This window comes from Buteo buteo, chromosome 11, assembly GCF_964188355.1.
Source record: "Buteo buteo chromosome 11, bButBut1.hap1.1, whole genome shotgun sequence".
In the NCBI taxonomy this organism is placed as follows: domain Eukaryota; kingdom Metazoa; phylum Chordata; class Aves; order Accipitriformes; family Accipitridae; genus Buteo; species Buteo buteo.
In genome coordinates, this window is record NC_134181.1 from 443922 (window position 1) to 468502 (window position 24581).

The window sequence follows — 24581 nt, forward strand, 5'->3', positions numbered from 1 at the left end:
CAAACACCGGTGGAAGGGTTGCGCTGGTGACCCCATTACTGCTGCAGTCCTGTCTGCTTGTGGAAAACACAGAATGGATTTTTTTTTCCCCTTTAAAAAAAAACCCAAACAGCTAAGAGGCAATCCAGATCCTCACCTGTTTAGGCTCATGCCAGAAGAGCAACGCCTGAGCCTGGGACAGGACCAGGCAGCCCAGCCCGTGGAGAGTTTTGGGGTACTGAGTTGCAGTATGTGTTCGGGTGCAATCGTCCTCGCCATTTCAGCCGCCAAAGCGCAGGATCTCCTCTTTCAGGGCTCCACGCTGGGGCCAGGGCCTGGCTGGCTTGGTCTGGTTACGCCATAGCACCAGGAGTCATCGGGGGCTTGGCAATTTTCACCTGCTTTATTTCATAATTCATGTATTTTTGGAGCCTGAATCAGTACGAGTGTTAGTTTTCCTTTTTCCTCATGAAGGTGCATCAGCAACCCGATTATTAAACTTACTGGCTTGCAAGTGAATGTCCTGACCCGATTAATTGAAGAAAGCTCCCACTCCCTGGCTAGCGGCAAGATTTTTTCCCCACGACCTCTGCTCCGGCCGGACGACACCGTGGAGCTCAGGCCTCTGCTCCCCAGGGGGGAGAGGAAGCCCCACGTTGTCAGGGAGGCGGCAGAGCGGCCAAGGACACCCGTATGTACCAGACTGCTCATCCCACCTGCAATGTTGGGCTGGTTCTTTTTTTTTTTTTTTTTTAAAATTATTTATTGCTGCAGTTATAAATTAGAGATGAACGGTAGCCCCCAGGGCTCTCTTTTGGATGTGGTCCGTATTAATGAATTTCAAGCATTTTCTGCTGCAAGTGGCAATTTTTGGTAAGAGAATTGTGTATTTAACACTCAGCAGTTCATCAAGTTATCCTCCCTGCTCAAGAGGCACTGCAAGCAAAGGGAAGAGCAGTGAGTCAGCCACTTACCTTTCTTACCTTCGTCTCCTTTTGGTTTGATCAGTAGAAGAAAACAGATGGCGATTTTAGTTCACTTACTTGTAGTTTACAGGTTTCAAGATGACCTCAACCCATAAAGGCATCATGCTTTCCCTTCAACCATTAATTACAGCAGTGTGCCCAGAATTCTTATACAATCATTTAGTAAAATTAAATGCACTTATAATGTCTTTTTCATACACAATGCAACCCGAAGCCATAATATGAATCGCGCTACTTGGCTCATTACTTCCACTTTAATGTTAATTTGCAGCATCAGCCCGGGCGCGCTCGCACCGACGGGCACCCGGGCGCCCGCCTGCGGGGGGGGACGCGGACGCGCGTGCGCCGGCGCCTGCGCCGCGGCGGTGCACGAGGGCGCGTGCGTGCGGACACGTGGCTCCGTGGCAGCGCCCGCCTGCTGCGGGATGCGGACACTCGGGCGGATGCGCGCGTCCCGCCGAGCCGAGCCGAGCCGCACGGCACGCACCCACCCCGACACAGACCCTGCACCGCACAAGCGGGGACATCGGAGACGAGAGCTTTTGCTCATTTTTTTTTTAATGTATCACAATGAGCAGGAAACATACGTGATGAAATATTTCCAAAGGAGTATATTCAATTACCATCTACAGTCAACTCAACTATGACAACAAAGTCTTTTGTGACAAATTTTTTAAAGTTTTGCAAGTTCCATGTGGTTTCTGTTTCTGTTAGTCTCCATGTATTTTGGTACAGTTCGAGATCAGCATTGTTACAGTAACAAAAAAAAGCTAACAAGACTACATTATAGAAAAACACCAAGAACATCATTTTTGGTTTCACTTGCTCTATTTTTTGTACATTGCAAAGGCTGTTCATATCCCTCTTCACCTCATTTATGCTTTCTGTTCTACCCAAACTCGCCCCCCAAAAATAAAAACGAAAAAAATAGTCAAAGCTTTGTGTTTCACAGTGGGCAGTATCTCAGCGCCGACAAACGAACCAACCGACCGACCGACCAACCCAACTTCTGCTTCTATTTAAAAGTTTAGGTTTTTTTTTCTCAAAAGCAAAATATATTTCCACGAACAGCGAGTGTGTTGGCTTGTGTCAGCGCCTCCCTCGCCCCCCCCGCCTGCCCCCAGGCGCGGGCGGCCCCGACACACCCCTTACGCCTCTCTTTATTCTCAACCGTATGAAACTTTGGCCATCTTCACCACTTAAAAAAGCCTTTTATTAAAAATAAAACAGAAACCCGCTCAATGCTAAGTTCAAAATCCTTTCCCCGTGCCCGGCCCCGCTCCGACGCCCGCTCCAGAGGCCGCGCGTGGGCTCGGGGGGGTCGCGCGGAGGCTCCCGGGCCCCGACGTCGCTCCTGCCGCGTCCCGGGGCGGCCGGGCGGGCTGGGGGGCGCGAGGCCGGGGCTGGCGGGGCTGGGGGTCCCGGCGGGGCCGGGGGGGTCCCCGGCCCGATCCAGCCCGGCCCACCGCGGCCGGCGGGGCTGGGGACGCGGGTCCCAGCACCGGCCCCGGGGCGGCCCGGCTGCAAGAGGAGGCGGCAACCTCGCACTGGAAGTCTCTAGAAACATTTAGAAAAAATACAAGGAAATGAATTTATAAAACCTTTTAGTGGGTGGGAAGGAGGAGGGGGAAGAAGGAGAGAGAAATTGCACTATGACCAAGCAATATAATTAAAAAACCGAAACAAAAACGAGACAAAACAAAAGGATTTCCAAAAGAGACCTTGCGGAATTTGACAGATAAAGCTAGTGTTAAATTGTTAACTCGTATCACATAGAGAATCAAAAACAAAACAAACAAAAAAATTTCTATATGATACAGACAGAGTAACATACAACAGTTAAATGGCAAAAAATATATATATATATATATATTTCATAGAATTACAAACAAGATAAAATAATGGAAAACAAAAACTGTACAACTTTAGAATTTAAAAAATGTTCATCTCAAACACGGGGAGAAATACAAGAACTTTTGTTAAAAGAAAACCGTTTGTTAAAACAGCGAACGCTTTTTGTGTACTTGTTTCCGTTTTTGACACCTTATGCTACAACTGGGTACTGGTAGGAATATTAGATGGTACTCTCTTTAGTATCGTCTACTTAAAAAACAATTAAAAAAGGAATTTGCACTGTGCATTAGCCTAGTTAGAAATATGTACAACAGTTCAGGATCTAGTCTTTCATCGAACTAAAAACAAAAATCCATAAAAATAAAAGCGTCCCGCTAGAAAATGAACCCCACGTTCGTCTCTCGAATGCTCCAGTCTCTCGCGGAGTCGACGAGCGGCTTCAGCACGGGGAGGAGAAGCCCGGAGGCAGCGGGAGGAACCTGCGTTCACAGTCTTCGAAGTTCCCTTTTGAAGCAGGAGGAGGATGAAGATGACGGGGAGAAGGCTCTCGCACTTTCGGGGCAGAGGAAACGGGGGCGGGGGGGGAGGAGATTGTTTCTGTTGACATTTGGCTACAGAAGTGAAACAGCAAGCATCTATTTGTCTCCAAAATCTACATTTTAGCAGCACAAAGTTTTCCTTTCAAAGTCCGGACCGTAAGAGATGCGTGCGTGCGTGCGTGCGTCTGCGTGTTCCCACGAGCAGGGTGCGGAGCTGGACGGGGACGCCAGAGCCTGGCAGGCTCCTCGCCTGCCCGCACGTGGCTCTGAGCCGTGGCACTCGCCGCTCCGCCTGCCTACCACGGGAGAGAACTTGGAAAGAGAAACCTGCCTTTTGGTGCGCTGGGTTTTCGCTAAGAGTTGTCTCTCTGCTTGCAGAAGAAGCACAGATAACAACCTGGGTACTTTTTTTATTCTTTATTTAAACTTAGACTTGTTTGTTTAAATCAGAAACAAATTCTCAAGTAAAAAGAATCCTTTTTGCTCATTCTGCACCAGTGGTGAAAGGGTATGTCTTTGGATTTTATTTAAAGCATGAATTTTCTTTAGAGAAAAAAAATGTAACAAAAACGTTTTTTAAAAGAAGGAACAGAGTGCAGCCTAATTACACAAACAGAAACAAATGCTTATAGTTCAGGAACAGAGTCTTTGAAGCATTTACAAAATGAGGAAAAGAAGAGGGGAAGAAAAAGAAAAAAAAAAGGAAAAATGGAAAATAAGAGATAAGTGCACAAGGGTAACAGACATATGTAAATCGTATGTATACGCCTTAAAAAGTTTCAAACCCCCAACAAAAAATATTCTGCAAGGGATCCTACTGACCCCCCAAAACCCTTTGAACTTCTTTCTTTAGTTTTTATAAAATAATTATGCAACCACCCTCTAAGAAATGAAGGTAGCGACCATAAGTGGAAGATTACAGGATGGGGGAATGGGGAGTAAAGGTACAAAGGGGAGAAAAGCTTAGGCGAGTCAATGGATTGCAATCTATCTGGCTAGGAATGAACAAGACAACATCAAATGAGAAGCCGTCAGCTGGACCATACAAAAGCTAAATGTACACAAAAGGGTTTTTTTCTTTTAAATCTACCATACTGCTTCAGTTCATTTCCAATGCAACAATCTACTCAACACCAAAAATGGTCATATCTATCATAAATACAGAAAGTCAGTTGTTTTAAAACTTATTTTTTAAGCTCCGAGTCCTCAACACTCTTTGTGTGGGTTTTTTTTTTTTTTCTGAAAAGTGGGAGTGCTTAACTTTTCCCCTTGAAATTGGCTTCAGCAGAAAAGCTACCCTTAAAATCCCCGAAAAGCTAAAGCAGTTCACATTGTTTTTCTCTTGAATACTTTCTGCCCATTTTAAATTAACAAAAAAAAAAAAAAAAAAAAAAAAGAAAGAAAAAGAAAAAAAAAATCCTTTTCTGGAACGAAAACGAAACAAAACAAAACAAAAACCCCAAAACAAACGAAAGAAATTATATATATATATATATAAAACAATGATTCTGAAAACAGAACAAAGTGTGAGCGATTGACCTGAGAATAAAAAGACATTACATTTCTTTTTTCTTTTAGCAAGCCATTGGTATCTGAATGCTAAGATAGCAAGAAATTTAAAACTGTAACAAGGTGGGCTGCTTTCCCATACAGTGCATGCCGGCCTCTGCTGTGCTATCGACGTGGGGCGTTATTGAAAAGGGGCAATATACAAGGGGCTCAAGCTCCGAAGACAGTAAGGAGGCAGCACGGGCTTTCGTCTCCCAGACCAACAGTACCTTCGAAAGGACAAATGTAACAGATTTTTTTTTTCTTTTTTAAGTTTTATTTTATTAAAAGGAAAGGAAAAAAGAAATGTAAAACCCACCGGCATCGTTATATGGGAAAACAACCCACGCTTTTTCTTTTTTCTTTTTTCTTTTTTTGGTTAGAAGCTTTGGAATTGCAGTTAGTCTATTTTTGAAATTGGTTTGTTATTAACTTTTTTATTTAAATTCATTTTCATTGTTCATCTTCAAAGCTTACAATCTGAAGGTGTCCATTCCTACGCTAGCTAGACCACTGTCCTTAGGGCAGCCGGGGTCCCGGGGCCCCTCCGCCGGGCTCGCCGGTCCATCTGACTTTTGGCTAAGATCCGTGTCAGACTCCTCCGAATAGTCGTCTGTTGGCATCGAGGGCTGAACCCCTGAGGTGCTGCATGAACTTGAGGTAACCGTTGAAGATGAGGAGAGAGGAGGGAAAGGCGGCGGCGGCGGCTTCCCCGGCGGGGCGCGGGGGGCCGCCGGGGGCCAGGGCTTTCTGGAGGCGTGGGGGGAAGCCGGGGGGGGCCGGGGGGGCGGGGGGCTGTCGTTTGAGTGAGCGGCCGACTGCGAGGTAGATGCGGTGCTGGGGTCGGGGGGGCAGGCAGAGTGAGGTAATAGACTGGGGTGCTCTTTGGCGTTTCTTGCTGCTCTTGTGATTGTTCGGTGTTTGTGCGGGGCTGACTCGAGATGCTGACTGAGGGCTTCGTCCCCACACACCGTGCTCTCGCACGCCACGCACTGGTACGAGCCGCTGCCCTGGCCGCTGCCGGTGGGCACGTGAAGCACCATCTCTTGCAGGTTCGCCACGGACTGGCCGAAGAAGCAGAGGGACTTCAGGTGGTCGCTGGCCGCCTCCTGGTCGCCGAAGCCCGCCTGGCACTTGCGGCAGACCAGCTTGTACTGCACCTTCGGGACGATGAAGGGGTCGCAGAGGGAGTCCGCGCCCTTGCCTTCCGCTTCGGGCTCTTCTTGGGGTTTGGGCAGGAGGGGGGACACCTCGCGGGGTGCGTTCTTCTGCTCTTCTTGCTTGGGGGGTTCTTTGGCAGGGTCTTTGTCCGGGGTGGCAGCCCCCGCGGGGACGGGGGTTTGGCTTCCTTTGGGCTGCTGCGCTTTCTGCTGCTGCTGCTGCTGCTGCTGCTGCTGCTGCTGCTGCTGCTGCTGCGCCTGCCGCTGCTGCTGCTGCAATGCCTCCTGCAGACTCTGCTGGTATTGCTGGTACTGCTGCAGCAGGGAGCCGGGGGACAGCCCCAGCAGCGCCTGCGACAGCGCGGGGCTGTAGGGGAAGAGCCCCTCCATCCCGTACATGGGCTGCAGGTACCCGCTCTGCAGGGCGCCGGGGATCTGCGGGGCGTAGTAGGGGGAAAAGCCGGGGACGAAGTAGGGAAGGAACTGGCTCGTCAGCAAGGTGGTGGGGTCTGAATTCAGGGCGGCCTGCAGCGCCTGCAGCTGGGCGGGCTCCACCGCGTACTCCATGGCGGGCAGCGGGGCCGAGAGGGCGCCCGCCGACGCCTCCCCCTTCTCCTTCTTGGGCCCTGGCAGTGGGTCCCCCTTCCCCTTGGGTGCCTTCTCCTTCTCTTTTGCCTTCTCGCTCTCCTTCTCCTTGCGCTGCGGCGGGGGCGGCTGCTGCGGCTGCGGCTGCGGGGTCGTCGCCGGCGGCTGCTGCGGGGCCACGGCCGCCGTGGCTTGTGCCGGGGTGGGCGAGCTCAGCGCGGCCGGGGGCTGCTTATTTGGTAATCCAGAGGTGGGGAGGCCGGGCGAAGGGACGCTTGTGCTGGGCAGGCCCATCAGGTTGGGTTTGGGAGAAGTTAAAGCTGCAAGAGGGAGGAGAGAGAGGTGAGCCATCACTCGGCGCTGGGCAGCCAGAAAGCACAAGGCGGGGTGACCCCGGGCCACCCCACCACTGCCCCTGCACCACCGCCTCCTCTGCACCGGGGCAGAGACCGTCCCGAGCTCGCGCGCCGCGGCGGCGCGGGCTGGAGAGCCCATCAGCTCCCGCTTCCTCGGGGACAACCGCTCCCCGAGGCCCCGTGCCGTTGGGACGTGCCCTCTCAGCCTGTCCCCTGCGGCCGGCTCGGCCACGCTGCCCAGCAGCACCGAACGTGGCGTCTCTCCTGGGGACAGCCACCAGCCGCCCGGGGTGGGCAGCGCTGCTGCTGTTTTACTGACCCCTCTGAAACGCCCGGATGATTAGCAGCTGATGTCAGGGGGAGACACTTTTCCTACATCTGCACTAACTGCTCCTTGGCCAGCAGAAGAAAAGCACTATGCCAAAGGGCTGTAACGCCAGATACTGTCAATCTCGTTAAAATCTCCACAGATTAGAAAGCCCTGGTCATGGCAACTGAATAGGACTGAACAGGCTAAATCTAAGTTATTTTCTCCTTATTAGGCTGATGTTCATGAATCCACAAACCTCTGATGCAACCCCTTCCTTCCTTCCAATGTAAGAGGCTTTGGGTGCACAGCTTCTGAGTAATTTCAGAGTTTTTATGGTATTCAGACATCCCCCCAGGGCACGAACGTCGTGTTTTGGGTGGAATTAAAAGCGTAGTGATGCTTCCTCACAGAGGAGATGGATTAATGGTGGAATGTGAAGTCTGCTCATCTTCCCAACAGCAGGAATAGCCAGTAACAACACAGTCCCCCGGTGCCAATTTCTACTCTCGCAGCTGATAGTAGTTGGGGGCAAGAGGAATGTGGCTCCTGGAGTCACGTCCATTAGTCACATCCACTGCAGTTGGCGAACGTGCTCCTAAAAAGGAACGTTTTGCTTGGGATGTCCCTCAGTGCCATTTAGGCAAAATAAAAATGGCTCTAACGTTCTGCTGGCGCAGCCCCGCATGCTCCGTGGCTCTGGAGCCAGGAACCGGCTGCAGGATCCACCCCTGCCACAAAACCATTCAACAAAATCCAACCCGTCATTAACAAAGCTGCGATGGTAACTGCTCAAAGGCAGCCTGGGTATGAACAGTTGCAGAACTAGGAATCAGCCATGGAGGCACAGTAACTTCTATTTTAGGTTGTACCTCTTCAGTGACACATCCAGTGAGAGGAGGGAGGAGGGGAAAGGAGAGGAGAGGAGGGGAGAGGAGAGGAGAGGAGAGGAGAGGAGAGGAGAGGAGAGGAGAGGAGAGGAGAGGAGAGGAGAGGAGAGGAGAGGAGAGAGAAGAGCAGAAACTGCCCCTTTTGGGGATTATTCAGGGCATGGTGGCAACTTAAAGTCTTTTCCAAGGGGAAGCATGCCAGCAGGGAAATGGCTATGCACAGGGCTCCTTTGTCTTGCGAAGGCAGCGTAAAAGGGACTCAAACACAGCTAGGGACTGGGGCCAACAGCTCTGCCTGAGCTGCAGCTGCCTCCTTTATCCTGGTGAGGTCTTAAATCATCATAATTGATCCTGAGGAACAAGTGTAGGCATCCTCAAGCATCTCATCCCTGCTGCTAGCAGGCAGCCTGATACCCGGGGCCTCGGCCAAAGCTGATGGCAGGACCGGGGGCAGAGGCTGATGGAGGGAGCACAAGATGTAAATTCTGTGCAGACACACGTGCTCCTCAAGCTTCTGGACACCAAGCCCCAGACTGCTGCCGGCACAGCTGCATCGCAAGAGCCTGTCACTGAACCATGCCCTGTAAAGTTGGTGTAGCCCAAAGGGAATCCACGCTTCTCAGCATACAGCACAGGAACCGCTTTCTTGCAGCATCGTGCTCTGAGTAGCAGCTGGCAGCTAAGGGGAGCGAAGCACTCTCCGAAACCTGGCTGCACTACACCCTGGTATAAACAGCTCATTTGTCTACAGCGCTGCATTCATCCACTGACGCTGGGAACCCGCACCCGGCGCTGGCCTCCCGAGCCAAAGGCAGGAGACAAAGCCACCGTGGCTCTGCAGGGGCCAGCCTGGCGAAGGAGCCCGGCAGGAGGGCTGGGAGGAGGGCAGCCAAGAGCTGGGAGAATTCAGCGGCGGCTGGTGCAAAGCCCTTCTGAAACCTGCTCCCGATGCAGTATCGAGACAATAGTGATTTGTGAAGGTATGAAGTGTATGAAGTGAGGCTCCACACAGCAGCCTTATAGATTTCAGATAAGGGCATATTATGGATAGATGCCATTGAAACTGATGTTCCCTAGTTGAACAGTCCCTGAGAGGTTCAAGCGCAGGAGCAGCGGGTAATTCATAACATTCCTGGATGCACAGCCTTATCTGCTTCGACAGGCTTTGAGCTGAGATGGCCTGACCTTTGGAGCTTTATCTAAAGGCCACAAATAGTCTGTTTGACTTTCTAAATAGCTTAGCCCTGTCTAGGCAGTCACTGATGGCTTTTAACATTCATAGTACGTAGCCCCATCTCCTCAGGACACATACTGGTCTTCGGAGAAAAATAAAAGCAACAATATAGATTGAAGTGCAAAAAAGTGATTTTAGATCTTGTTATAAATTTGGGGTACTGAGTAAACAGCACAGAGCTATCTGTGATAGGCTGACAATATAATTTGCCAGAGAGATCCTCTTGGCCTAGTTCTGGCCTCCGAAACAAGATCTTTGGTAAGAACAGAAGTATCGCATGAAAAAGTCCTGGCATGCAAAGATGCCCTTCAGGCATATAGCTAGGACTAGATTCAAGGAGCAGGAATGGGCAGCAGCCCTGAACAGAAGAATTTCTAATAGCAACTATTTTTAAAAATGGTTTAATTACAATGACCTATCTTACAACTGTAGTCAAGAATAATTTTACTTTTGCTTTGGGAGTCGTTGGAAGAGTTCTGTAACTGCAAAAAACCCTTGCAGAGGCCCTAACTCCCAGCAGAAAGCTCTTCCAGATTCCAAAAAACTTACTCTGATCTTTTCTGCTCTCTGATAGGACGTTCTGACATGGACATCAGCAACCATGCTGCAAGGTAATCCCCTCTGCTACTCTCATAGAAAAAAGGATCTTGACCCCAAGAGAGTGGATGATCTTTGGAAAGGCCAGAACTCAACAAATACAGGGAGATTTAACTCTTTTTCGTTTGTCAACAGATGATATTTTAGAGATGGGCAGTAATGGAGAAAAAGCTGAGCACAGCAACTTCCAAGGGGAGAGAAAGATGCTTGTTTTGAGTCATGGGTCTCTAGTATGCTCTTTAGGGTGTTATACCCAAAGTCACTGCAACCACACACAAACGTCAGGCGCTAGTGATGTGATTTACAGCGAGCAGCTCTGCACCCAGTCCCCCTTGCGAATATCAGATGAGCTGTTCAAGTTCCACATAGCTGCTCACACCAGCTACTGTCCTTTTGTCTAAGACTTTGATTTGCTTATCCACAGATTTACCTCCTGGATGATGAAAAAGGATGGCAATTTTATTAACATGACACAACCATGTTACCTGGCAGCACGTGCACTGAGTTTTTCAATCTGTTGAAAAAGGAACTTCAGAATCAGCCTGCTGAATAAAAGCATCAGAAAGTCTTTTTGGAGACTGATAGCACTCCAGTTTCCGAATAACAAGCCAGGAAGATGCTCAGATCCTATTTAGGCTTAACGCCATGGATTAGAACTCATTATTATTCAATTAGTTCAGTACAACAAGAGAAAGTTATTGTTTCTGGACACTGCCTAATAGCGGAAGACCTGTATTGCCACAGTGTAGAAAACAAAGGTGCACATATGGTGCATACAAGGCATATGGTGTAACCATAGCAGGCGTTACAGTGTCATGGGCTGTCCAACCTGAGACAGTCTCAGCCTGCTGCTGAGACAAGACACTGGAATCAGTTCTCGGGATATCTCTGTAAACATACAGCAGCCCTGGTGAAAGTCAACTTGAAGAGGGATCATCAGAAGTAAACAGAGAAGTCTGCCAAGTGAAAGCAAGTCTCCTAGAGAACATCAATTACTCTGTCACGAGTGGCAACTCAGACACAGGCATGTCTCTGGGATGCCACGGATGCAGCAGGGGTGAAATAAGGCCCTTGGATCAAGTTTCTATGTCACTGCTAGTCTACTAAGCAGTATCGTCCACTGCCAGTGTTTCTGCACATCTTATACCTTCCATCTGTCCACCAGGTACAAGGGAAAGGAGCATCCTCAAAAAACAAAGTCCAATATCTGGGATTAGGCCACCTAAAGGACTATGCCAAATTTCATTTTTATGTAGTGTTGTTAAGAAAAACCTTATTAAAATACAAAGTAGATTTGTCCCACAACTACACTGTTGTTTGTTGAGAAGGTACTTTCAGGTTGTGCCCAGGCAGTGCTCAAAATCCAATGCACAGCTGCATCAGGATTTGTCCCGGAGGTCACCATAAGGACATTACCTAAAGATGCTCCAGGTTTCTGTCACCAGTGCTGTCATGCACATCACACTTTTCCCTAGAAACAGTTCAGAATTATTGAAAACTTGGGATAGCACTACAGAAACTGAATTTAGTAACAAAAGGAAAGGTATAATGAACAACGCGTTCAGCACATTAGTCCTTTTCCTGTTCCATTTGATAAATCCTCTATTTTCCACTTCCTTGGAAATGCTTCAGAATTTTTAGTCTGTGCTAATAGAACAGAGATACGCAGCATGTCTAGACCTTGCTCTATTTCAGACTTTGCTAGAAAACCCGAGTTCAGGAACTAAAGATAAAATACCTATTGCTTATTTGCTGTCAAGTAAACATGCTCAACTAAAGGGCTGGGTATCCTATTATCAGTCATTCTCAAGGGAACATTCGCTTGTGCTAAAGATGCATGAAGTTAAGCTGTGTCTCTGAGCAGTGTGATAATATCCATACCCACCTGTGTTGGATGGGGTGAAGCCTGGTAAGGATGGGCTGTTGAGGCCTGGGAGCAAGACTGGAGGGATGCCCTGTAGTGCTGGGTATGCAGCAGGAAGGTTAAGAGCTTGCAGAGGGGTGTTATCAAACATGCCCTGCTGTTGAGCTGCCAGACCAAGAACCTCATTGGCTTTTTTGATCCGGTCCAGCTCCTGCTGAGCCATCAACTGACGTACAGTAGCTGGGTCAAAATACTCCTTTTCCTTATCCAACTGGCTTCCAATGGTTTCTTTAACTTTGGAGATATGCTGTTGAGAGAAGATATGGTCACGTACAGACAGTCGAGCGCTGTACTTGATGCCACACAAAGTGCACTCTGTTTTGGGTCCCTCGTAACTTGTTTGGTTTATACCAAAATGCTTGGCCATGCTGAGTTTGGACTTCTTCTCCTTTGCCCTAGCATTCTGGAACCAGACCTGAACAACTCTCTTTGGCAGTCCAATGTCATTGCCCAGGACCTCACACTCCAGCATGGTAGGTGTCCTGTAGTCATTAAAGCATGACTTAAGAACTTTTAGCTGGAGATTAGTCATCTGAGTGCGAAAGCGTTTCTGTCCGGGCCGATCCCCGCTCTCTCCAGACTTGCTGGCTGAACCACTTGCACCAGGGCTGGGTGAGCAGGGGTCTGCAAGGCTGGATGTTTCGCTATAGTCCACAGTACCTTCATTATCGTACTCTTTGCTGTAAAAGCTGGGAGCTGGGCTGACCAGGCCAGAAGACAGCCGATCTTCATATTCAGACATTGCTATCATGGCAGCTTTTGTCAGACCTTCACTGGGTCCTGATGCTGATTTGGTTTCGGTTACAATCCCTGTTGCACTGTCGTTGTCTGCATTTCCTTCATCTCCTGTTGTAGTGTCTGTGATTGCAGTGTTGACAGAAGAGCAGTCATCGTTGTCCAGCTTTGTTTGGTCAAAGCTCAGATTGACCGAGGATATGGAGGGACTCTCGAAGTCTTCTATCCCTTCCACCTTAATGGAGGATGGACTCAGCAGAGTTCGAGGTGACAGTTCCATGCTCTTGTTCACCGGGGAGAGAGGAACACTCTGTCCATCACTGCTAGTTGGTGGCATGTGGGAAAAGCTTGCTCCATCAAAGATGTCTCCCTTCATTTGGAGTCCCCCATCACAATCTAAGAGCATAGCAGACAATGTCAAGTTGTATCCAGCTCTCTTGGCCTCATGCCAGTGACGGGATCGGATATGAGCTTCAAGAGCTGTCTTTGCTTTAAAAAGAGCTCGGCAGAAGGGACACCGTCTATGGGCTTGGGCAGGCCCTACAGCTCTGAACTGCCCCTTCCTTTCCCGTGCACGGGTGTTCTGAAACCAAACTTGCACCACGCGTTTCTTCAAGCCCACTTCATGTGCAATGTGATCCAACATTTTCCGTGTTGGGTTGGAGTCGAGCAAGTATTTCTGATAAAGAATTTCCAGCTGCTCTGGGGTAATGGTTGTCCTTAGACGTTTATCCCTTTGCGGTTCCTCTCCTCCAGTCCCACTGTCATTTTCTCCAGGGCTTGCACTGGCCTTTTCCTCCAGCTTTCTCTTCAGGGTATTCATTGTGGATGTTGGAGTTGACGGTGAAGTGGCTGAGCTTGCTGGAATCTGTGGTAACGTTCCAGACAGCAGCTGGCTCGCAAGTAGTGGATTACTGGGATCAAAAAGCATGAACGGCATATCCAGCGTTCTGTCCAGGAATGGGGGGTGGATAAACTGGTTCTGTGCACTCAGAAAATGAAGCTGCTGATGCTCCTGCCAATGCTCAAAGGAAGGAAATGCCAGCTTACACTGGTCACACTGGTATGGGATTAGCTGAGGAGGTAGGTTTGCCAGCTGTTGAGGGGTGGATGTGTGAATGGGTTTGAGGGAGAGATGTGAGAGCTGAGACGGACTTGGGCTTGACTGTGACAAGGAGCACTGAGGGGGCTGAGGAGGGGGAGGTGGCTGCTGCAATGAGGAGGGGGAGGATAACTGTGTAATCTTTTGGTGTGCTGAACTTGACTTTTGTTCTCCTTGGTCCTGTTGCTGCTGAGACTCTTGCTTTGGTTGCACTTGCTTCTCTTGAGTTTGGTTTTGCTGTGTACTTGGAGGTTCGGACTGCTTTGGTTTCTCATCTGTAGCTTCTACTTTAGAACTATAGGTGGAGGAATCATCTGCCTCTGCTGTGAGCTGCAGAAAAGCTGAGGAGGTTGCGTTGGCTGAAGACGTAGGTGTGCTGTAAGCTTGTGAGGGCATTGGTGTGCTGCAGGAGGAACTGGTTGGAGTCAAGAGCTCCATTGCATCCATAGAGTCTTCATTCTGGCTATCATCCTGTCCATCCTCATCCTCATCTTTGTAACAAAGCTTTTTCTGGTGTTTAATGAGATCGAAAATGCGCTGAAAGACTAGACTGCACTTTTTGCATTGGTAGTTCAAGTTGCTTGTTCTAATATACCTGTCATTTGTAAGCTCCCGTCGTTCCCCATCTTTGCCTTCTCCCTGATTCTCATAGTTTTTCCTAGCTTTTTGACGGGCATTCTGGAACCACACCACTATAACACGCGTTGGGAGGTTCAGCAAGTTTGAAAGCTGCTCAAATTCATCATCCTTTGGATAAGCATTGGCATCAAAGAAATCCTGCAGGACTCTGAGTTGGTAGTCAGTAAAGCGTGTCCGGGAGGATCGCTTGCTTCCCCAGTACTCCTGCTTTTGAGGTTCTGGAGAAGGAGGACGTGAGTCTATCTTCAGTTCTTCCAGGCTGGTAATGGGAGGATTACTGAAGTTGTATGGGGAATCCTTGTTGCGCTGGCGTTCTTTGAAAAGAGTGTTTCTGAACCAGTGCTTGATCACTTTCTGAGGCAACCCAGATTTGTCCGCCATCTCTTTGATCTGTTCCTCACTTGGGGAATTGTTAATATCAAAATACTGCCGAAGGACTCTGAGTTGGTCGTCAGTGATCCGTGTCCGTGGCCTCTTGTTCTGCTGCTGCTGGAGAAGGCTAGGGTTGAGCTGATGCTGGTACAACTGGGCCAAGTCGGCAGGCAGAGGGTCTACGGGACCCAGCTGGGGTGGCAGCTGAGCAGGTAACGTTTGTAGTGGCATGGTTTGCATCATAAGTGGTGAAAAGATGGGGAGCTCCATTGGCATGGAGAGCTGGGTGAGTGGCACAGACGGCTGGGCTGGTGCGATTGTAGGAGAGGTAATCGGTGGGGCAGAAGTAGGAATGGTAGGAGTAGAAGCTGGCTGAGGAGGTGCTGGAGGGAGCGGAGGTGGGGGCGGTGGAGGTGGTGGTGGTGGCTCTGGGGTCTGAGGCCGTAGCGGGTACAGTTTGTCATAGTGTTCTCTATATTGTTTGGCAAATCTCTCTAACTGCTTAAAGGGAAAGTAATGTTGGTGAACATGCTCTTGGTGGCTCTTCAGGATGAGGATGTTCGAAAAGAACTTGCCGCATGTATCACATTCAAGCTTTTCCAAGTTCTCACCTTGCTCTGTCTTCCCATTTTTCTTCTGCACCTTCTGCTTGTTCTCGTTGTATTGAATGACAAGCTCAAAGCCAAAGTTTTCCAGCAAGGCTTTTGTGGCATTCCCTCTCGCATCAGAGGCAATACGCGGAGGCAGTAAGGAGGCTTCTGAACTACTGCCTGGTACAAAGTCCTTCTTCTCTTTGGGCTTTAAGTTATCAGGCAGAGACTCCTTAGATGCTACATTATTGTCTCCCCTCTCTGCACTTTCCCTTTCCCGTGGGGTTTCTTTTTCTTTCTCCTTCACTACAGATTTATTCTTCTTCTCAGGGTGCTGGCTCTGCTGTATAAGGACAGAGTGAGGTTGTGACAAGGACAGCTGACCTTGCTGCTGCTGTAAGAGCTGTGGATGGCTCTGCTGAGGGAGCTGAACTTGAGCCTTCAGGTCCTCCAGCAAACTTGGACCTGTACCAGTCAATGTCAGCGCACCACTGGTGACAGGCAAACTAACTTCTGGATTGAGCTGGAACTCAGCACTGGGGATGTAGAAAGGAAACAAAAGATGCTGCTGTTGCTGAAGCTGCAGAAGGGTCTCAGTGGTCATCGGAAAGTGCGGCAAAAGTGCTGGGTTGAACAGCTGAGACTGCAGGAGAGCAGCTTGCTGCTGCAGTTCTTGTTGCAGATGGGCCTGGACTTGGGCCTGTGCCTGTGCCAACGTTTGAGCTTGTTGCTGCTGCTGCTGCTGCTGCTGCTGCTGTTGCTGCTGTTGCTGCTGCCTGGATGCAATCATGTCTGCCAGCTTCTTTCGGTTTACCTCTTTGGGCTCCGAAGGGGAGGAGATATTAGTGCTTACAGGGTTACCTAAAGGAGGAATTCCCACATTGTCGCTGGATACCTGGTTGAGCAGGCTGGGAATGGGAGTTGTGCCCGAATTACTTGAGTTGGTGGTTGTAAAAGTATTACTGTTGCTAGCGCTCACTGGACTTGGCGTGGATGAACCCAAAGAGAGACTGCTGCTGCTGCTGTTGCCAGCTCCGTTACTACTGCCGCTGCCCCCAGCCGCCTCCAGCTTGGCAGCGCGAGCCTTGGTTTGGTGCAGGACAGACCTCATGTGGATCTCCAACGTTGAGCTTTGACTGTAGGCCACGTTGCAGGTGTTACACTTAAAAGGTTTGTTGTCTGGGCTGCTGGTAGGTTCGGGCTGCCCAGTAGCAGACTCCTGGAGGGCTCTTTTCAGTTTATGCAGATGAGAAACTGAATTGTAATGGACCAGGAGAATGTTCTTTTGCGTGAAAGACTCCTTGCAGACTGTGCACTTGTAAGGGCGAGACGGATCTAGGAATTTCTCCATAGTGAAGTTAGGGCCTTTCCTGAAGGGTAAGGCCCTTTTCGGTTCTGAGCCAGAGTCCTCTTGTACCGACCCCGAATCGCTACCTGTTGGGCTCTGCTTATCTTCCAAGTCGCTCTCCTCCTCCTTATCTTCCTCGACTATTATAGTGTGGTCTTCTGCAAGTGAAGGATCGCCCATAGCGAGGAGGTCCCCGTTGACCAAGAGACCACCATACAGCTGCTGAATGTCGGCCTCGCTCAGCTCCAGATGGCTGGTTTCCAGGTGCTTCTTCAGGGCCTGGAAGGTTCGGAAGCTGCGCTGGCAGAGGCAGCACATCGTGGCTGCCCGGATGACGTGGTACTGGGAATGGAGCTGCAGCTTCTCAATGGTTTTGAACGCCAGGCTGCACTGGTTACAACGGTACTTGTAGACGTGGCGATCGGATACCGGCAGTTGAGGCCGCTTTGCGTGAACTTCATTGAAGTGTGTCTGCAGGGCTGCCGAGCTCTTGAACACCTGGTTGCAGCCCTTCTTCCAGCAGAGGAAGCCGGAGTCCTCCCTGGCAGAGCTCTGATCGGCCGGAACGGGCTTGGGATCTCCGCTGTGCTCTGCACTTTCTGATGGCAAAAGACTCTTTCCCGAGTCCTCAGAGATCTCTGCGAAAACAAAATTAGAGCAAACCTGAAAATTACACCAGCACACAAGGGCGGATCAACACCCTCTTTTTGTCCCTAATATGTCTTTGTTTTTTTCTCTGCAGGATGATAAGTATTTCTAACATTTCTCCTCTATCTTCATTCATTTATTTTAATACCAGCCCATTACCCTCATCATGGCCCACTGCATAAACCTACAGAATTTGCTTTCTTGCCCACTTTGAATATCTGGAAATTATTCACACACACACACATTCCCTTAGTGCATTTATCACCTTTCATTCTTCCTTTTAAGTGAAGGCCATTCAGGCACCTGTCTGTTTTGCTGTTTTTCTTTGATGTCCTGCCTATTTTCCACTAAGAAGGTAGTATTTGAGTCTTGGTCCTATCAAAGCTAGAAAAAACAGGAATGAAATTCAGGTCCTGCTGGCAGCAGCTCAAAGGGTGCTGTTTGAGGGAGGACAGGAGAAGAAGGAACAAGCACTCAGTGTGCCGCCACTTTTCCAGGGTCTAAGAGCACAGTCCTGCTGCAAAAGACAGCATGATATGGCTAGGGGCCAAAAAAGGGATCCTATTGCCCAGGGCAACATTAGCTACCCTGGCTGTGCCAGTGCTGCCCCACCAGCATCACTGCCTTGAGGCTGCCTGCCTGAAAGGTAACGACGGCTGTCTTCATCCCCAGATTCCTTACAGACCTTCCATGAGGGCACAGAAGGAAGACCGGCGTTGCTTCCCTGCCAGGCTTGAGATCAGACACTTCTGCCCATGCAGAACAATGTTCTTATGATCTTCTCACATCACACAACAAAGCCAGGACTAAACAGCCATGGATTTACAGCCATGCCTTCATAACACAGACCGGCAATGAAATAGGCTGAGGAGATTTGAGCCAGATAAGGACCACAGCAGCTCAAAGCTCCCCAAACCGTATGCCCAGCATCCGTACTTGAGCTATGATGGCAGCAGAGCAAGGACAGCAGAGGTGGTAGCACAGTCTGCGGCCAGCAGCCGCAATCTTTGGCACTTCTCTACCAATCCCCTCAGCCCTCCACCACCTCTGCTTTTCACCGCTCACATCTGGTCTTCTACTTTGCAAGGATGCAACACCATTTCCATGTGAATGGCCACGGTGGTGAGCTGTGCTCCTCAGCTCTGAGCTGCCCTGCTCTGCCCTGCCATGGGGACGCCCCGGGCACCAGCCTGTTTGTGGCACTGATGAAGGGAGACGGCCCTGCTGGGCACCGTCCGACTACTGTGGTTCCCAGGGCACAGCTGGGCACATGGAGCTCACCGGGGCGGAGATGTCCCAGACACAGTCCCTGACCAGGTGATGGAGCTAGGGGAGTGGTGGGACCCGTGGACCTCACTGACCCACACTCACCAGGCTGCTTCCCCAGCTCCTCTGTGGTGGAGTTCCCGTCTTTCTCTGGAGCGGCTGCCGGGAGAAACATGCTGCTGGGCATCATCACCTCAGGTGTTGTCACCTGGAGACAGGGAGGAAAGGACGTGGCGAGAAGAAAAACACAGGAAAATATTTTAAACATCTTCAGTGGCAAAACTAGACACCAATATTGTAAAGTCAGAGGCATCACTTTTCATAGCTCAGTGAAGACTCATATTTATTAGACAAAGCTCACATCAGTCAAAAGTGTTTCTACAGTTACATTCTGGACATAATTAGCAGTGCACACTTGAAGAATAATCTTATTATTAATATTTTTCCTTTATGTAGAATTCAGACTTTGATCACTGACAATGTTTTGTCATGGGCTGTGAAACTTCTTGTGCAACCAATTAGGTAGATAAGTTGAAAGGCCCACCTTAAGCTGCTGAAAACATAATAAGGCCCCTAATTAAATCATACCTCGTAAAGTACACTGTAATCTTGAACTAGGGAGCATTGCAGCACTGTTTTCAAAGTGTATCGATGCAGGAAAAGGAGGGGCATGAGAAAGAAAAGTACAAATAAGGAGAGAGGTGACAAAGGAAAGGATGAATAAGGAAAGACTAAAAAGACAGCAAATTGTCTGCAAAAAGAAAAGCTTTTGGTAACCCTTTCCTTGCTCTGACTGATGTGTTCCCTTCGCCTCTCTTCAAGCGTTTGTCTAGAACCTGCACCATCAGAACCAATGCAGTGCTTGAACACCAACATTTTTTAAGAGCTGGAGAGTTTGCGTGCTTCAACTAGAGACGCTCTTTGAAAGAGTCAAATGCATACGCTCATCTTTTTCCGCAAAACTCTGTTTCTTAGGGTGTATCCAGTCACACTGAGAACATACAAACTACCTCGCTAGCAGTTTGCACGTGGCTGGCATCAGACACAGGACAACAAATACCCTTCTGAACATCCAGAGCCAGTATCTCACACCACCTGAAAAGCTGCCCCACAGCGCTTCTCCCCAGAGCAGCAACTGGAAAAACAGACCCGTATCACCGTCACCGTCCATGCCGTATTCCAGCGCATGGCTGCCAGCACTGGTTAGATGCCTGCGGCAAGTGAAGACACCTCTACAGCTCCAAGCAGGTGCATGCTTCACCCCGCTGACACTCAGGGAGCATTTCCCATTCACCAGGGCCATGGTACTTGAAGGTACAGAAACCAACACTGACTTGCAATGCTCATGGCGCTTCTGCTCCCAGCCTCTGACTGCTGGGAAAGTGAGGCATACATAAACACTCCTAGACAGGTCTGTTTCCTAGCGAAACAAGTCCCTCTGTCCTTCTGTCAGATACTAAGAGGGCATTTGAACCTTGGATTTCAGAAGAGAGTGAGTGAGTGAGGCTGTTATCTGCATGCAGTGTTACCTTGCTTTCTGCGAAGTCAAGGACCACAAGGCTCCCACTGAACTGCACGAGACATTAGCAAATCTGTGGTGAAGCTGAAGGTAAACCTATGTGCAGGACATGAAATCTTCCTTATCTACACACATGTCAAATCCAAGCAAACATAGACTAGACCTTGGCTTCACTAAGCGAATGGAAGCAAAAACAGTCCATGAAAAACCTCAGAATGAAATGTTCACATATGAGTGGCTGCAGACCTCTGAACCGCACTGGGGAGCGATGCTGAGCTCCCTCCCTTTACTGGGATGGCTGGTGCACGGAGGTGAGCGCTGGGTCTCACAGACGTCTGCAGGAAAGGCAGCTGGCACTGATAAATCACCAGGAGGGAAGCTGAGCACACCAAATTCATTCCACCTTTTACTCTAAGCAGGAGTATCTGACGGCTGTGGGTGGTGGGTCGGGAGACGTGAAAGGTCACTGGTTAATTCCCGGTAGCCAGGCTCGGAGGAGGGGGACGAGCAGGGATGCTGAGGAGGAAAGGCAAGAAGGAGCCATCCCTCTCAGCTTTATCAGCAGGGAGAACGCTTTCCTAGGATCTTTAGGAATTATGAAAAATAAATCATGAGAAATTAAAAAAAACCCCAACAGAGTAGAAAAAGAATAAAATTATCTAACACCTCAGCTGCACATCATTATAGAAAACTGTGGGCTTTTTATACGCATTACAGTAAGGCAGCCATCCCCACTACCACACTCAGTACGACGGATCAGTAATTGTTTTCATACACTTTAATTAGAAAAACTCAGATGGCTATGAATAATAATGGAAAAGAGAGACTTTTGCACTTGAAAGGTTGAAGTCAATCAAGTGTGAATGACGGCAAAAAAGAAAAAAAAAAGACACCAATTCATCAGGCCTCTGTTGTCTCGCCGCGTCTTTAATCATAATTCCTGATTGGGATTCAAGAAGGCAGTAAGCAGCGGTTCTTTGTCTGCCTTCACCTTCCGTCAATTAACTCTCCCCGAAATATAATCATCAACCTCACATGCTCCTCTGCATCTTAATCTGGGTCTCCAAACCAGTAAGTCCTGCCCTATATGTGTTTAAGTAATTACCTTTATCTACCTGCATCTCCATAGCCACAGTTCTCACCCTACTTCTACCCCTCCCTCCACAATAAAAAAAAAGAAGAAAAAAAAAGGGGGGGAGGAAAAAAAAAAAACAGGCTGTGGTACATTAAATTGCTACAGGCACAAAAATCCAAAAGGCAAACAGAAAAAAGCTTGGAAAAAAGTGCAGGAAACTAGAAATTCTGGATACGGATGTAGGGCAACTGCAGGCAGCCCAGGCAGCCACACAGGGCTGGCCCTGGGAAGCAAAACCTTGAAAATAAGGCACTGGTCTTCCTTCAGCAACGGGACCCGCTTTAGTCCTCTACCTGTTTAGCACCATTCAGGCTTCTTCTGAAAGTGCTGTCCGTTTCCTATGGCATTTTCCAGGGCAGGACTACTCTGTCTCTTCATCCCCAAGGACCACCCTCGAGCAGGTAGCAAAGATACAAATAGTGAAAATAGGCTGCACGTCTCAAATTATTTTGCATTTACACTGAATTCCAGACTGCCCATTTTGAACTACCTGTCCTTTTACACTGCAAACCTGTCCGAGGAGATACCATTTCCTTGTACGTGCAGAAAATGCCTCGCATGTTGCAGCTGCTTTTATTATAAACAAGTAGTGAGAGTACCAAGGGGGCAGGAAGGTTTAGTAGGCCACGGCCACCCGACAGGTAAACAAGGAGCGGTGCTCTACGACACAGCAGTTTGTACTTCAGTTGTATTTAAACGGCATTAACTGTTCTGGTGATAGAGAGGAACGTGTTTATCTCGAGCACAGCCCATGTTAGCGTGTGCTCTTGTTAAATGCTCTCTACCTCCCTCTTGCCTGAGCAGGCAATACCTGGCATGTAATCCTGGCATCCATCCTCAGCTCTGCTCAATACCTCTACCTCCCAGTTTAAATGTTTCCAACACCAACTGTTTCACACCGGCAACAAGTCAGTCAATGTGAATCATTATTAAAAAACAACCCTACAGAGGTAAGTCCAACAAATGTGATTTGTCTTCTCCCTTTCCTTCTTCTGTACATACTTGTTTTGCTCTGTCTGACATTAAACTGTGTCCCCTTCACAGCTGCAGCCGTGATCTTCTGGCCCACAAGCCGCCAGCAATGCCTTCCAGCTTGGAAACACCACTCTCACACCGGATCCACCTCTGTGCACAGCCCCGAGAGCGCCCGTCCCCCCGCCGCCCCTGTGTCCAAGGTCTCCTGTAGGTCGCTCTTCCAACGTTACCGCACAGAAGCAAACGGTCCCCTCGACCCCTGTTGCTCTTGACCTTTCTGTCCAAATGAAACCAGGAGGTGGGGAGGAGTCAGCAGCTCACTCCTACCCGCTCTTTCTGACAGCTCAGCATTCGGATACCAATACGTGGATCAGGTTCTGTTTATCGGTACTTCGACGACTAGAGTCACTGTCTCCAAGAAAACCCCCGATGCTGAGGCAGGCGCTCAGGGCACACCCTTTGCTCTGACTGCCCCGTCCCCATCCCCGTCCGCTCAGTGGGACAGGGAACTTGCCTGGGTAAGGAGCAAAGGAGGGGGAAGTTTGGGCCAGAGACTGTGGCAGCCCCTCCTGCGCCCCACTTTGAAACATTACCCCTGTGGTCTGTACTGGAGATGGGAACACTGGCCAGAGAACCTCCCCCTAGAGCAGACTGCAGAGAAGCCAATTATCTGGCTTAGAAGACGGGAAGTTGTTGGGACAAGCCCCTCTGCTTCCAAGGACCCTCCCTTTTGGATGAAATTCAGATCCCCTTAAGCAGATAAATTTCGTCATGATGATGAGATCCACTGACATGCACGGGCACCCCAATTCGATGGCCATTTCTACAGACAACATGGTCCAGCGAGTGGCTGTTACAAAAAACCCAAAGGCTGACACGCCATGTCTCCTGCCTCCCTGCCCCATGAGTATCCTCAGTAGACTATACACACCCTGACACCTACAGCCCTGTCACCAGTCTGGAGAACAACCTGCGGGTCCACTCCTCACTGGTGACAACCTACAGCAGTGACAAGCGTGGCTCCTGCCACTATGAAGACGATGAACTGCAGAGCCGCTTATCAGCGTGGACTGGAGGCTCAGAGCTGCAACACCCCTCCCGCTCTGGCCCCAGCAGCATGACACAAGCATATTCCTGGCACGTCCAAAAAATTAATCTTGGATAGTGTGAATAGCCAGCTCCCCTTGTGCACTGCATCAGCCTGCTCTGACTTTCCTCTGGACCAAGTGACCAAACGTGTGGACAGCCTATGCAGTTCCTCCGTAAATGCCCCCAAATGCTGAAATCATGCGGCTTTGAAAAGAAAATCTCTAGAAGGGGTCTGAGGAGAGATACATTACTATCCCTATGTCCATGCAACCAGGGGGAAATACACATGCAATGCAAGGTTCCCAACCAGACAAAGGAGGTAATTTCCATTACAAAGAGAGAGAGAGGGTGCTGGAGTGAAAAGCTTCATTAGACTCAGAGAGGCAAAGCGATGGCAGTATACCAAGGTCACTTCTAATTTAGACCATCTAATTGGCAAACATGGCTCCAAATGGCTATCATCTCACAGGGCTCAGAATTAATGAAGCCCGATTATTTTCATTACCTTCATCCGAGATGGAGAATGAGACACAGAGTGAGAGGGAAAGGGGGGAGTGAGAGGGGGCGAGAAGGAGGGAGAGAGAAAAATTGAATGACAGCAGAAGGGAGAGAGCAATAAGAAAAGACAATAGGAAAGAGGGAAAAAATGTAAAGATAGCGAGAGGGAGAAGTGAGCATGGCAGGGACGGGCAAGAATTACTCTTAGAGCAAGGGAGAAAAGAAGAAGATGGAAAGACGGCTGAAACACTGGGAAGACGCCCTAAACCGAGGAAGAGAAAACTGACAACAGAAATGACGGGAGAGGAATGTGCAGAAGGATAAAGCCGGCCGCGGGAGGAGGGAGAGCTCCCCGCTCCCGGAGGCTCTCGGGAAGCCGTCCCTTCTCCCGGCTTGAGCCCATCAGTCTTGTCAATCGACTGTGCAGGCGAACTGCACTTCACCCTCATTAAGGGGCTCTCTGCTGAAGCGGTGCAGGCCCAAGATTAGCAAAGAGGCTGTTATGTGGAAAGATGGCGATTAGACCCGCTTAGAGCGGCTGAAACGCCACGTAAAATGAACTCGGCCACCTTGGCGCACCAGCCCCGTGGAAGGGAAGCCGCAGGAGACTGGGACGGGGGGAGCCCCTGCCCCAGCCCCTGCCCCGCGGGGGCTTCCCCGGCCGCCCTGCCGTGCGGGGACGTGGCGCGAGCTCCGCTCCCCTCAC

At 49.5% G+C, this 24581-nt stretch overlaps 1 protein-coding gene across 5 annotated transcripts in view; it reads right to left on the bottom strand.

Moving 5' to 3' along the window:
- Positions 1-1463: 1463 nt before the first annotated feature.
- Positions 1464-24581, bottom strand: part of ZFHX3 (zinc finger homeobox 3) — a 665716-nt gene continuing 642598 nt past the window's right edge. For all 5 annotated transcript variants that reach the window (XM_075039729.1, XM_075039731.1, XM_075039732.1 and 2 more), the window contains 3 exons: positions 18765-18867; positions 11921-17383; positions 1464-6971 (listed from right to left, as the gene is read on the bottom strand). In XM_075039729.1, coding sequence (XP_074895830.1) covers positions 5380-6971; positions 11921-17383; positions 18765-18867 — 7158 coding nt within the window. In that variant the 3' untranslated portion in view covers positions 1464-5379. The remainder of the gene's footprint in view (positions 6972-11920; positions 17384-18764; positions 18868-24581) is intronic.